General features: G+C 44.1%; 2 protein-coding genes across 3 annotated transcripts in view; one reads left to right on the forward strand and one right to left on the reverse strand.

Annotated features, from left to right (window-relative positions):
• Window positions 1-8,776, forward strand: eva1bb (eva-1 homolog Bb (C. elegans)). Its single transcript, XM_084313251.1, has 3 exons — window positions 1-347; window positions 3,594-3,723; window positions 5,588-8,776. Exons 2-3 carry the CDS (start codon window positions 3,657-3,659, stop codon window positions 6,013-6,015), a joined length of 495 nt encoding a protein of 164 aa, XP_084169377.1. The 5' UTR covers window positions 1-347; window positions 3,594-3,656; the 3' UTR covers window positions 6,016-8,776.
• thrap3b (thyroid hormone receptor associated protein 3b) overlaps window positions 7,329-12,326 on the reverse strand; it is a 30,686-nt gene continuing 25,688 nt past the window's right edge. For both annotated transcript variants that reach the window (XM_084313250.1, XM_084313249.1), the window contains one exon: window positions 7,329-9,305. In XM_084313250.1, coding sequence (XP_084169376.1) covers window positions 9,081-9,305 — 225 coding nt within the window. In that variant the 3' untranslated portion in view covers window positions 7,329-9,080. The remainder of the gene's footprint in view (window positions 9,306-12,326) is intronic.

A 12,326-nucleotide genomic window follows, 5' to 3' on the forward strand; every position in this document is an offset into this window, starting at 1 on the left:
CTGGGGAGGCAAGAGGCAGCACACGTGAGGACTGTTCTCTCTCTCTCTCTTTAATTCTGTCTTTCTCTCCCTCCCTCTCTCTCTGGTTCAGAACCCCACAGAGAGGTTCAGCAGTCAACATCTGCCCTCTCCATCCGGAAGCCAGAGAGCGGGACAGATAGACACTTCTCGTTCCTCTCGGCAGCACCCAATGGAGTCACTCCTCCGGTTACAAGCCAAGTGTTGGACTTTGATTTGACGGGTTTGATTGACAGCCCCCGCTACACGTTTTTGGAGCTATTTGGTTGGTCAGTGGAATTTACTGGGCGGCTCGTGGTGGGCAAAGTGTGTTCTGTTCCTGGAGCAAGGTGAGTGATATACTAACAGTCAATCCCATGGTTCTATCACTCTTTTTTTTCTACATTTCTTTCATTTTTTCTCTTTTGTATTTTCATATATATATATAATATATATATTAGGGGTGTAACGGTACACAAAACGGTACACGGTTTGGTACGTACCTCGGTTTTGAAGTCACGGTTCGGTACAGGGTTTTCGGTACAGTGGGGGAAAGTTTGGCTTTCCATGTTCCACTCAGAGGTGATGTAGTGTGTGCAGTAACTAATTGTAGGCCTACTTGTAGGGCTGTCAACGAATATTCTATATCGAAATTAATAATCGATTTGTTAAAAAAAAAATATTATATTAGATTGTGAAAAAAAACAGAGCCCAGTGAGCGGTTGTTAGTGTTTAACATATACCGTTGTGTTCGTTCGGTACACAGCCAGCACTGACACGGTTCGGTACGGATACGTGTACCTTTACCCCCCTAATATATATATGTTGAGATATATGTAGTTAAGATATAATTTCAGTTCTCTTGGTCACATCCTGCTCTGGACAACACAGATTCTCAAAAATGTCCACTTCAGGAAACCTAGCCAACACAGCAGGGGTCTCTGTGGAAGGAAATTAGACAACAAACTAGTTTATTAGTGAGGACTGTGCCTTTCTTTATAGTGTCACGGGCCATAAAACCTTTTATGGGTGCAGTAGTTTACAAAGAGCCCGAAAGCTCCACATAAAGTTGACAGAACGGATGGAAGAGAGGAATCTGGCTTTTCCAGTCACATGTATTTTGTTAATGTGCACTTTACGAGACCTATATACCGTGTCCGGGGTGATGGGGGTGTTTTGTGAAAGGCAACACTGGCCATTCAATGAACTGTTTGAGGGACGCTAATATCTACTTATAAAGTTTGGTGGTAAAAAAAAAAGAAAAGAAAAAAGACGGCTACTGTAAAACAACATGTATTTTCGGTGGGTTTTTAGGTTTCATCTTTTGTTTTTAATTGGATTACCTAAGCAGGAAGTGTGGCAGGGTTGAAGGGGAGTTCATTTTATGAGCCACATAAACAGCTACAGCTGCTGAGTCTATGCATGTCCACAGTTAACTCCGTGGCAGTTATTGGAGTTGTCTGGAAATGTTAGGTGTTAAAACCGTCTGCCCTGCAATTTGTTGACCATGGGTGCATTAAACAGAGGCCATATGGCACCTCTTGCTAACTGACACGGTGCTTTTCAACCTCTCACAGAATCTCAGTCCAGTAGTGTTGACCATGTCAGCTAGTGTCCTCTTTTACACTTTTCCACTGTAATAACTGACACGTAGGCGACTGAGTGTCTGATAAGATCGCAGATTTATGAAGCACTCTAATTTGAGGGAAAGAAACACTGTGATTTTCACCGAGACAAACAAAAAGTGTGGCCTGACTAATTAAAAGCAAACCCTGCTTGTCTTTTACATGAGTGGCACCAAAAACAAAATTACCCTACGAGCACTTATGTCGTTAAAGTCTGGGGGCAAGACATTGAGGATGTAGATGGTGACACACTTCCTACTATGAGTCAAAGCAGTTACCCCCCCCCCCCCCCCAAGCCAGGGCAGTTCAACACAGAACCGTTGCTGGGTCCAGACCTAGTCATTTCCCATGAGTCGGTAGACCAATAAGCTGTCACGGTACCATGGCAACCAACCACTATAATTGGCACACACAGAAAAAAACGTGTCTTTGAGAGTGCACAGGGTCTGCCAAGAGTCAGATGTGGATAAAGATCAGGGTGGGAGAATGACCCATTTGGCCCTAATGGGTCAGATTGAAGCTATAGGCATGATTTTACTCTCTCTAGAGAGGAGAGAGAGAGAGAGAGAGAGAGAGAGAGAGAGAGAGAGAGAGAGAGAGAGAACTTTTCTGCTCTCACGCATGTTGTGAAAATGTTATGAGGGAAAAAATACCCATTGTCAAATTTACTATTTCACTGCCAGCATTGGCCTATTTATGACTGTTGCCATGTTTGTCCTAATCCCTCCCCTGAATGACCCTAACTACACCTCGGTCTCTTCCTTTGTCTCTCTATCTGCCTCTATCTCTCCTCTCTTGAGACTGTGACCTCATCAACTTAAGTCTCTCCTTGTGGATGTGTCCGAGCATGCGTGTGAAAACCCCGTCCCTAGGTGGGAGACCCTAAACCCCTGCTCTCAGCACAGGAAGAGAGGCTGCCCGGTGTGAAAACCGTCCCTGGTGGGAGACTCTAAACCCCCTGCTCTCAACACAGGAAGAGAGGTTGCGAGGTTCCCTGCAACACAAAAAAAGACCCCTAATACAAACATGCCAACGATACACAGACAGCCCCCCTGTGTAAAACTCTCCACAGCCCCCCCTGTGTAAAACACTCCACAGCCCCCCTGTGTAAAACTCTCCACAGCCCCCCTGTGTAAAACTCTCCACAGCCCCCCCTGTGTAAAACACTCCACATGAACACAATGTCCTCGTCCAGATTGACCCCCGAGGTCCCTGTTGGATTAGAAGAATGCTAGGCAGGGATTAGGACGGAGGAGGAAGGATTTTGGTGCATTCTCCCAAACGTCTTTTGGAATCTTTAAGGACACTAAGTCAGACCCCCCCCCCGCTGGCTCCAGGAATGACACGCGTCTCCTATCAAAGACAGAGATGCACCTAGAACAGACCTGGGCAATTACGGCCCACGGGCCACTTCCGGCCCTTTGGGCGTCCGTGTCCGGCCCGCGGTACATTTTTACAATGGGAGATAATGAATATTGAGCAGAATTAAGTTCAAGTTATCATTGGTTCGGCCCTCCAACACAGTTCAGGTTTATCATGTGGCCCCTTGTAAAAGTTAATTGCCCACCCCTGACCTAGAAACTAGTCTCAGATAGCGCGCCGATACCAACGCTAAAAAAGGGTATTTAGATCATTCAGAGAATTTCCCCAATATTAATATAAAAGTAATGGATCGGATCGAATACCCAGTATTGGTATCAGTATTGGTTTAGGTTCAGAAACTCTATTGGCAGTGAGAATGTGGTTTTGGTGCACCCCTATTAATCACAGATGCAACTCGTTTTCCGAGGCTGGAGCCATATCTCCCTCTCAACCCCGTCACAGCCAGGAAAGGTTCTTCTACCTTAGAAAATAAAGATAAAACTCCATTAAAGTGAAGCAGAAAAGCAAGTGTTTGGAGGGGAATTCCTTTTCGCGATCTTAAATGTCATGTACGTTGGAGTAACTGGTCTGAAATGTGTTTTGTAACAGCTCCTGGCACCGTTGCATACGAGGGAGACCGGGAGATGTGAGGTTCCGTCGAGGTGCTTCAGAATGGAGCCCATTAGGAGAGACATGGAGCTTCTGAGTAACAGCATGGCCACCTACGCTCACATCAAAGGTAACGTCTTTATCGTGTCCAGCGCACAGGCCTCTTAAGAAGTAGAAATTCAGTTTTTTTCTTCTTCTTTTAAGAATTCCTTCCAGGCGTGACCGGCCGCCATCAGTTCCAAGGACTTAGGTGTTCTGTTTTCCTTGGCTTCCTGACACCCTGTGTACTTTGACAATGTCTGTGTACTCAACTCTCTCGAATATCGAGTGACATTCCTCATTTCCCGTGCTCAAAAGCTGGGGAAGAGCGGAGAAACGCACAGACTTGTTTCTGCCTCTTGATTGCCCCCATGTAGTAATTACTGCATCATTCATGCTGTTGTCGGTCTTTGTGTATATATGTACGTTCTGATTCAATTCGGACAAATGCCAGTGACTACTTGCCATCATCGTGGGTGAATGCAGAGGTGGGGACTTATGCTGCATTTATTTATGGTCGGAGGTGGGAAACGTATCTTCTCTGACCTACGTGCGTTCGAGCCACAAACGCGGATACTCATGCCAAACCACAGTGACTTCATCACCTCAAAAGCCCTGTTTATTTTTTTTAAACTGGGCTTTTGAGGTGATGAAATCACTGCGCCCAGGCAAAAAATAGTTCCGACTAGTATATATCTGCTTAGAAAATGAAAATGTCTCATTTCTTTTTAGAAATTCTCCACGTAGTAAATACACAGGTCAAACCATGTTTACAGGAGTTTTGGAGTTGTATTTGGAGTGTATTTCGTGACTGTTGGGAACTAGGCTACACTGGCACACCTACTTCCAGTGAATGACGCTAAGCTAGGCTAACGGCATTAGGCTGTTCCGTAAGCCTAATGCATGCACAGAGAAGAAAAGGGTTAGTATCTGCTTGTCTAACTCCAGGGTAGATGGCAAATAAGCTAATTTCCCAAAAAGTTGGCGTGTTCCTTTAAAACAGCTAATAACAACATTAACGTTTATATACAATGTGGGTGGTCATGTTGAAACGACGTGCCATTTTATTTTTCCTAGTAGGAAGTCAGAATTTCCAACCTGTTATAATCGAATGCAGCATATAATAATAATAATAATAATAATAATAATAATAATAATAATAATAATAATAATAATAATAATAATAATAATAATAATAATAATAATAATAACAATAATAATAATAATAATAATAATAATACATTCGATTTATAAAAACATATGCATATGACTTGAACTCAAGTCATACATTTGATGACTGGAGACTTGAATTGATGCATGGGGAAATGACTAGAGACCTGACTTATGTTGCCATGACTTGTGGCATGAATACTTGAATTTGAGATTTTGTTCACACTATTAATTCAATGCAAAAGTGAAGATGAAAGAAAAATGTAAATGCTAGACTTTGTTTTATGACTTATTTGTATTGGAAACTTGACTTGCTCCTATTTGACTTGACATGGTGTGTGTTCTGCATTAAGACATGAGACTTGACATTAATGACTTGGACCTTTACTTGAGACTTGATATGAATGACTTGGGACTTGACTTGAGACTTGATATGAATGACTTGGACCTTGACTTGAGACTTGATATGAATGACTTGGGACCTGACTTGATATGAATGACTTGGACCTTGACTTGAGACTTGATATGAATGATTTGGGACCTGACTTGATATGAATGACTTGGACCTTGACTTGAGACTTGATATGAATGACTTGGGACCTGACTTGAGACTTGATATGAATGACTTGGGACTTGGACCTTGACTTGAGACTATTAATGCCTGGCACTTGACTTCTATCTGGTGTCTTGAGACCGAGTTGGGATGAGAGAGAGCCACGGCTGACCTGGTCACACACCGCCACACTGTGTAACCACAGACCCATCCTTTGTGTTTCCCCACACAGCCAACCCAGAGAGCTTCGCCCTGTACTTCATGATGGGAGTGTGTCTGGGCCTCCTCCTGGCCCTGTGCCTCTTGGTGACGAGCCTCGCCTGCAGGACCCGTCGCGGCCGCCGCAGCCGGCCTCCTCACCCGTCTCCCGAGCGGAGGCAGCTGAAGGAGTCCAGCGAGGAGGACGAAGAGGAGGAGGAGGACGACGAGAGTCTCGGGGGGGACGAGGAGGCGGGAGTCCCCCAAGTGACGGTCGGGCCTGGGAGCGAGTTGAACGGTACTCCTCTGAGGAGCGTGGACGTGTTCGCGTCGGCGGAGGAGCTGGAGAGGGCGCGGCGGCTGGAGGAGAGGGAGCGCATCGTGAGGGAGATCTGGAGGAACGGACAACCGGATATCCTGGCCACAGGCACAGGGACAATAGGGCGGGTGCACTACCACTAAAGAGACATGTCCGGCCAATCCACTTCAGACTGCGGAGGACAGGAGCTCCGTTTGGCAGAGGCCGACTAATAACAATTTAGCATGTTGTTACTTTGTTTTGTATGATCAAGTTGCTTTTATATTTGTATATTTAGGGGCAACAGTGGCTCGGGAGGAAGAGCAGTCGTCTGGCAATCCGGAGGTTCCCGGTTCGATTCCCGCTCAGCATGTCGATGTGTCCTTGAGCAAGATACTTAACCCCTAATTGCTCCCGATGAGCAGGTTGTGGCACCTTGCACGGTTGCCTCCACCGTCGGTGTGTGAATGTGGGAGTGAATGGGTCAAATGTGTGGTAACAAAATGTAAAGCGCTTTGGATAAAAGCGCTATATAAAAAAGCAGCCATTTACCATATGAGTTTTATATCCAGCGCAGTATTATGGCTCTACATTAGTATTCTACCCAGTTTTCATTTTCTCTTGGGAGTAATTCAACTTCTTAACCACTCTGTTCCTGGACACAGACCAGAATAGTAACTAACCATGTATTTACACTTAACGACAAAATTGGAAAAGCAACAACGCTGCCTCATTGTGTACACCATGTCCATATTTTGATTATTTACTCTTGTATATTATTACAAGCTGCTCTCAGTCCACTCCAGGGTGGGTTAATCTTAGCAGAGAAGACCGTTTCCCACAGAACCCCCAGTCCGCGCGCCCCCCCCCCCCCCCCCCTGTTAGTCATCCTCTCTGACCCCATCACTTCCTGTGTTTCCCATTCCACAATTCCCAGCACCCTCGCCATTTCAGCTGCGAACACTGCAGCTCCCTGGTAAAGAGATGTCTGTTGAGGGGTATGAAAAGGCCACTTGTCCCCGGACCAGACACCTCTCTGCTGTACTGTAGATATGGCCAATGCAGAGCCTCTCTGCTTCAAACTCTATCCCAGGGGATTCGTTTTTTTTTGCTGCCTTGAAATTTTCCTCCCCAACCCTCCCTCCATGAATGAAAAGGTGCTTGTGTCCAGTGTCCAGTTAAGTAGATACTGCTGGTTCAATTGGTAATTGTTACAAGAGCCAGAGAAAACAACTCTCAATGCAGCCAAAGTGAGAGACTCAGCATCTCCTGACTTTAGGTATGTGGTGCGACATTGCTGGCCAAATTAATAATTCACAATAAGAGACGATCCCATTTAAATCTTAGCAGATATTACTCGTAAGTCATAACAGGCGTTCCTGCAGTGTTGCAAAATAATGTCCCTCACAACAACACAAACACAAAATAGGCATTTTCCAGTGGAATATTTTTACAAATACACAACTACGCGATTCGGCTGAATCAAAGAAAAGATTTATTGATAATTAAAAGAAATTATTCAAAGCTCTGGAGGAAGAGTAGAAAAGAGTTCCGCTTCGTTTGCAGTATAACAGAAAAACAGTGTCCTACAGTTTCTACTCAGTACTTCCGGTACACACAGCCTTCAGGACACAGCAGCACGGTGAAAAGGATCACAAAACCTGTTCTGCTATTTTGTGTGAACTCTCAACAACTATGTTTCTTTGTCTTTTTACACATCCTGTCAAAATGTTAGCAGTTCTCTTCCACTTTTCAATGTCATATTCTACGTTGAGCAGAATTTACTGAAATGCAGCTATAGTATATAGCGTTAAGATTACTGTAATTGCTGCATAAAAAAAAGAAAAAGTAAAAAAAACAGTATTTCATTGACATTTCAATGATGATGATTGTACAAATCTGTACTTATTACCCCTTTTCTTATCAGTCTTAAAAACCTTAATCACAGTAACCACTTACCTTAAAATTATATTACAGAGGCACAAAGCTACGCCTGTTTTGTCAGCTCTAAAGCATAAGCAAGCCAAATGATATCAGTTTTACAATCCTTGTACACAGTGAAAATTCTTCATTGTTTATTTATATTTTTTTAAACTTTTGTAACTTTTCTTTTAAACAGAAAACATCAACTATCAATGAGAATACACCACACGTATATAAAACAAACCTCTATTATCTCCTAAGGAGATATACAGGAGTATTGGCGCGCTACATGAGAAACTGTTGAGATTATAAGTGAGAATCGTTAAGTTGGGGGTACCATGTTGACTTTTGTGTATGCGAGACGGTTAAAATGTAATTATGAGCCCTGTGTCCAACGTCAATTGGTCCCATGGAGCAAGGTATGGATCCATTGTTTCATGCAATTATACCATCAAAGATTTACCAGTGCCCAAATAAACAACATACAGATCACCTAAGGTCTTTCTCTAGTACAGCAATTAAAAAGCAGTACAAAGTAAAGAGATATTACACATATATCACTGTAATGATCATTTCTAAGGCACAAATGCATTTCTTTTGTCATGTCTTCAGAGAAAAGTTAAGCCATCTTAGGTTCCTCAGTATGTTCCTCGTTAATAGGGTGCAAATGACTCAGTGCCAGCCTACTACAAAAGCAAGACCAACTAAATGCATCTTTACATTAAAAAAAGAAAAACATTCACAAATAAAAGATCTAACATACAAAAAAGGTAATCAAGAGTCTTGCTCTTCATGTCAATTACACGCTTCTTCCTCAAAAGGGACACCCCGACATTTTAAATTGTATTCTTCTTGGTTTTTCTTTACCAGACACTCGTCACAGGTCTTCGCTCGTTGGTGTTTCACCGTGGAAACTAAGGAGGCACTCGTTTCACTCAGCGATAAATGCTTAACGACGCCGACGTGCCATTTTGAGTTTCTGTCGCAGCGTGACAAGTGTCAGCAACGTGAGTGACAAGTGTCAAAAAACGTGACAAGTGTCAGCAACAGCAACGTGACAAGTATCAGCAACGTGACAAGTGTCAGCAACAGCAACGTGACAAGTGTCGGGTAAAAATAAATAAAATCACAGTGTCCCTTTTAAACCATACTGCAGAACGGGCTCGGGCAGGAAACAACAACAACAAAAAATAACTTTCTGATGACTATCGACATTCTGACGCTAGGACTGTGGGCCGTGTGGTTAAACCTCTGCTAGGAGGATGGATGGACAGACGGTAGTGATGACGACGGGGACACTAGTCCACTACTTGGGGGTTGTGGCGTCCGCCGCCTTGCCCTCTTTATGGTCCTCCATGTTGTCGTCCGGCAGCTCTCCCTCCTCCCCTCCCTGGAACTTGTCGTGGGTCCACTTGGGGCTGCTGCCTCCTCCCTTGCGGTAGACGAACCGGCCGCGGCCCCGGGGTGGGAAGGGCCCCCGGCCCCGCCCTCGGTTGTCCACCCAGGCCTTTTCGCCGTCTCGGTCGTCATGCTGGAGGGGCACACAGGCAAAGAGAACGATGACTGGAGGTGATAACAAAGGCTCCCAGAGGGCTGTTTGGGCCGGCAGCGGCCTTAACGTCAAGCGAAGAGGCGGGATGAATAACGCTCTCCCCTCCCTCAACTCCCACCAGTGAAGTGCCCTTGAGCAAGGCACTTCACCCCCAATGAGTATGAAGCAGGATGTCGCTGAAAAAGAGCATACATGCTAAGCAAATCTACCCTTTGTAAATAACCTACCCTCTGTAAATAAATAACCTACCCTCTGTAAATAAATAACCTACCCTCTGTAAATAAATAACCTACCCTCTGTAAATAAATAACCTACGCTCTGTGAATAAATAACCTACGCTCTGTAAATAAATAACCTACGCTCTGTGAATAAATAACCTACCCTCTGTAAATAAATAACCTACGCTCTGAATAAATAATCTACCCTCTGTAAATAAATAACCTACCCTCTAAATAAATAACATACCCTCTGTAAATAACCTACCATCTGTAAATAAATAACCTACCCTCTGTAAACAAATAACCTACCCGTGGTAAATAATCTACCCTCTGTAAATAACCTACCCTCTGTAAATAACCTACCCTTGGTAAATAATCTACCCTCTGTAAATAACATACCCTTTGTAAATAACCCCCTCTGTAAATAACCTACCCTTGGTAAATAACCTACCCTCTGTAAATAACCTACCCTCTGTAAATAACATACCCTTTGTAAATAACCTACTCTGTAAATAACCTAAGGGTTAGAAAACAAATAAATTAAGTATACCGGTAGATGCTAGTTCACACGGGGTCAAAGGGAGATGCTAGATCACACAGGGTCATCTGCATTTCATCATCATCACTTTGCAGTTGCAACTCGTCGTCATTTTCACTTTAACACCGTCAGCGCCAGCCGTTTTATCCATCCTTGTAGTCAATGGGCCATGCTTTAAAAGATAGGGATTTTCACTGCGTCACGATGTTTGCAGAGCTATATCTATATTCTATATTATAGCTATGGAGACAATACTATGGCTCATTTGACATTTGATTTTTTCATGTATACGTTCGTGTGTTTCAGAGTGATCCTGGCTAATTCCTGGAAGCTGTGTTATAAAGTGATATGTGAATTTAGCTAAAGGCGTTCGCGTTGCTCGCCTGGACACGTTACTATTTCCAAATCAAAGGTATATAATAGGTAGGGATGTCGAATATTATCGGCCTACCGATATTATCGGCCGATTTTGGCATTAAAATGTAATATCGGAAATTAGCAATATCGGTAATTTTTTTTATTTTATTTCTTTATTATTATATATATTTTTTAACATTTTTACCTTTATTTACCCAGGCAAGCAAGTAAGAACAAATTCTTATTTTATTTATTGTGAAAAGTATGCATAATGTTGTGTTTTTGGGGGGGGGGGGGGAACCCTGCATATATCGGTATCGGAAATTAAGAGTTGGACAATATCGGTAAAAAAGCCAATATCGAACATCCCTAATAATAGGTATTATGTTTCATCATGAATGCATCAAAGGGGGGTGGTTGTTTTTTGATGCTCTGATCGTCAGCAACGGCATTTCCAATACTACATACGTTGATCGTTGCGATCGATGTGAAATCATTGTTGGATCAAAGTAGGGTTGATGTCATATAGTCCTTACCTTTACTAGGAGGTATCCCAAAAAGAATAGTCCAATTGTCTGATCACGATTTCCAGTATTGATGTCCATTGGGTCCCTGACATGAACTGGCACAAAATATGCATGGAGTGTGCTGAACGCATTTCAAAGTGCTCGGATGAAGCGATTCACTTGGCTTGGTCTAAATTCTCCGCCCGGACCATATATACGATGTAACACACAGTGTGAAATAAGGTTTCAAAGGGTAGGCTATACTGCCACCTAGCAGGATTCGGCCGGTATTGCACTCTTGGCGTCTCAGAATGAGTCCCAATAATGATACACTGAGGTCCATGAGACTGTATAGAATAAAAAAAATCAAACAAAAGAAAACTATGAAAACCCGAGTATACTCAGGTTTTCGGGGGTCCTGGCACTCAATGGTTGGCGAGATAACCCTATCTATACTCGTGGTTGGCGCAGAAAGTGTTGTCTATGTATGAACCCAATCCTTATCTTTTTTTTTTTAAAGATTTATTTTAGCATTTTTACAGCTTCCCTTTTATGGCCATACAAGACCGACAGAGGAGAGGGAGAACGGGAGAAGATGTGGGGAGGACATGCGACAAATCATCTCCGGGAGCGGGAGGCGAACCCGGGACGGCCGCGTAGGTGTGCGAGGCACTATGCGGTGCACCACGAGGGCGCCCCAGCCCAATCCTTATCTTAACCCCAACCTTAACCACTCTCACTACCAACACACAGGCGAGCCCAGACTGTAACATATGTAAGCCACGTTCCAAAGCGACTGGGAGACCGAGCGTGTGTTCTCAACTCTCCGTTACACATGCAGTCATTTTCCATGTAGGCTATTGGCATATTTTCTGGATCACATCAGGTGGTGGTACTATGAAATAATAAAGCTCGTGTTTGTAGCAAGCCTTCCATACACGGTCAAATGGAGCAGTTCCAGGAGGTGTTACTTGACATGACTCACCAGAGCCTCGTTTCAGCCAATTCCAGCTCGGAGAGACTGTTGTTCATGTTCAGAAATAGGGATGGAACTTTCCCCCCCACATCACAGGAATAAAACAGTGATGATGTCGACGCGGGTTGAAGAACCGGTGTCTATGCAACGGTGGTCACTAGGTACCAGCAGGCACTTGGCACCCGTCCTCCGACAGCCCTGAACCCTCAACCCTCTTGCTCACCAGCACCATGGGACCACGTGGGTCAAACACCACGGTCTGATCCACTCCGCCACCTGAGAAGGATCCAGTTCAGGTGGTGGTGAAGGAGCGGGTTTACACCAAGGGGGGGCAAGGTACCGTTGCAAGGTTACAACCTCGTGACACTCACCCCTCTGACTCTGCAACCCCAGCGGGAGAGCCGC

Source organism: Notolepis coatsorum (genome assembly GCF_963971535.1).
Source record: "Notolepis coatsorum genome assembly, chromosome: 4".
NCBI lineage: Eukaryota > Metazoa > Chordata > Actinopteri > Aulopiformes > Paralepididae > Notolepis > Notolepis coatsorum.

Coding starts and splice junctions, on each gene's coding strand:
- eva1bb (XM_084313251.1), top strand. CDS start 3,657: ATGGAGCCCATTAGGAGAGACATGGAGCTTCTGAGTAACAGCATGGCC. Junction 3,724..5,587: donor CACCTACGCTCACATCAAAG/GTAACGTCTTTA, acceptor TTCCCCACACAG/CCAACCCAGAGAGCTTCGCC.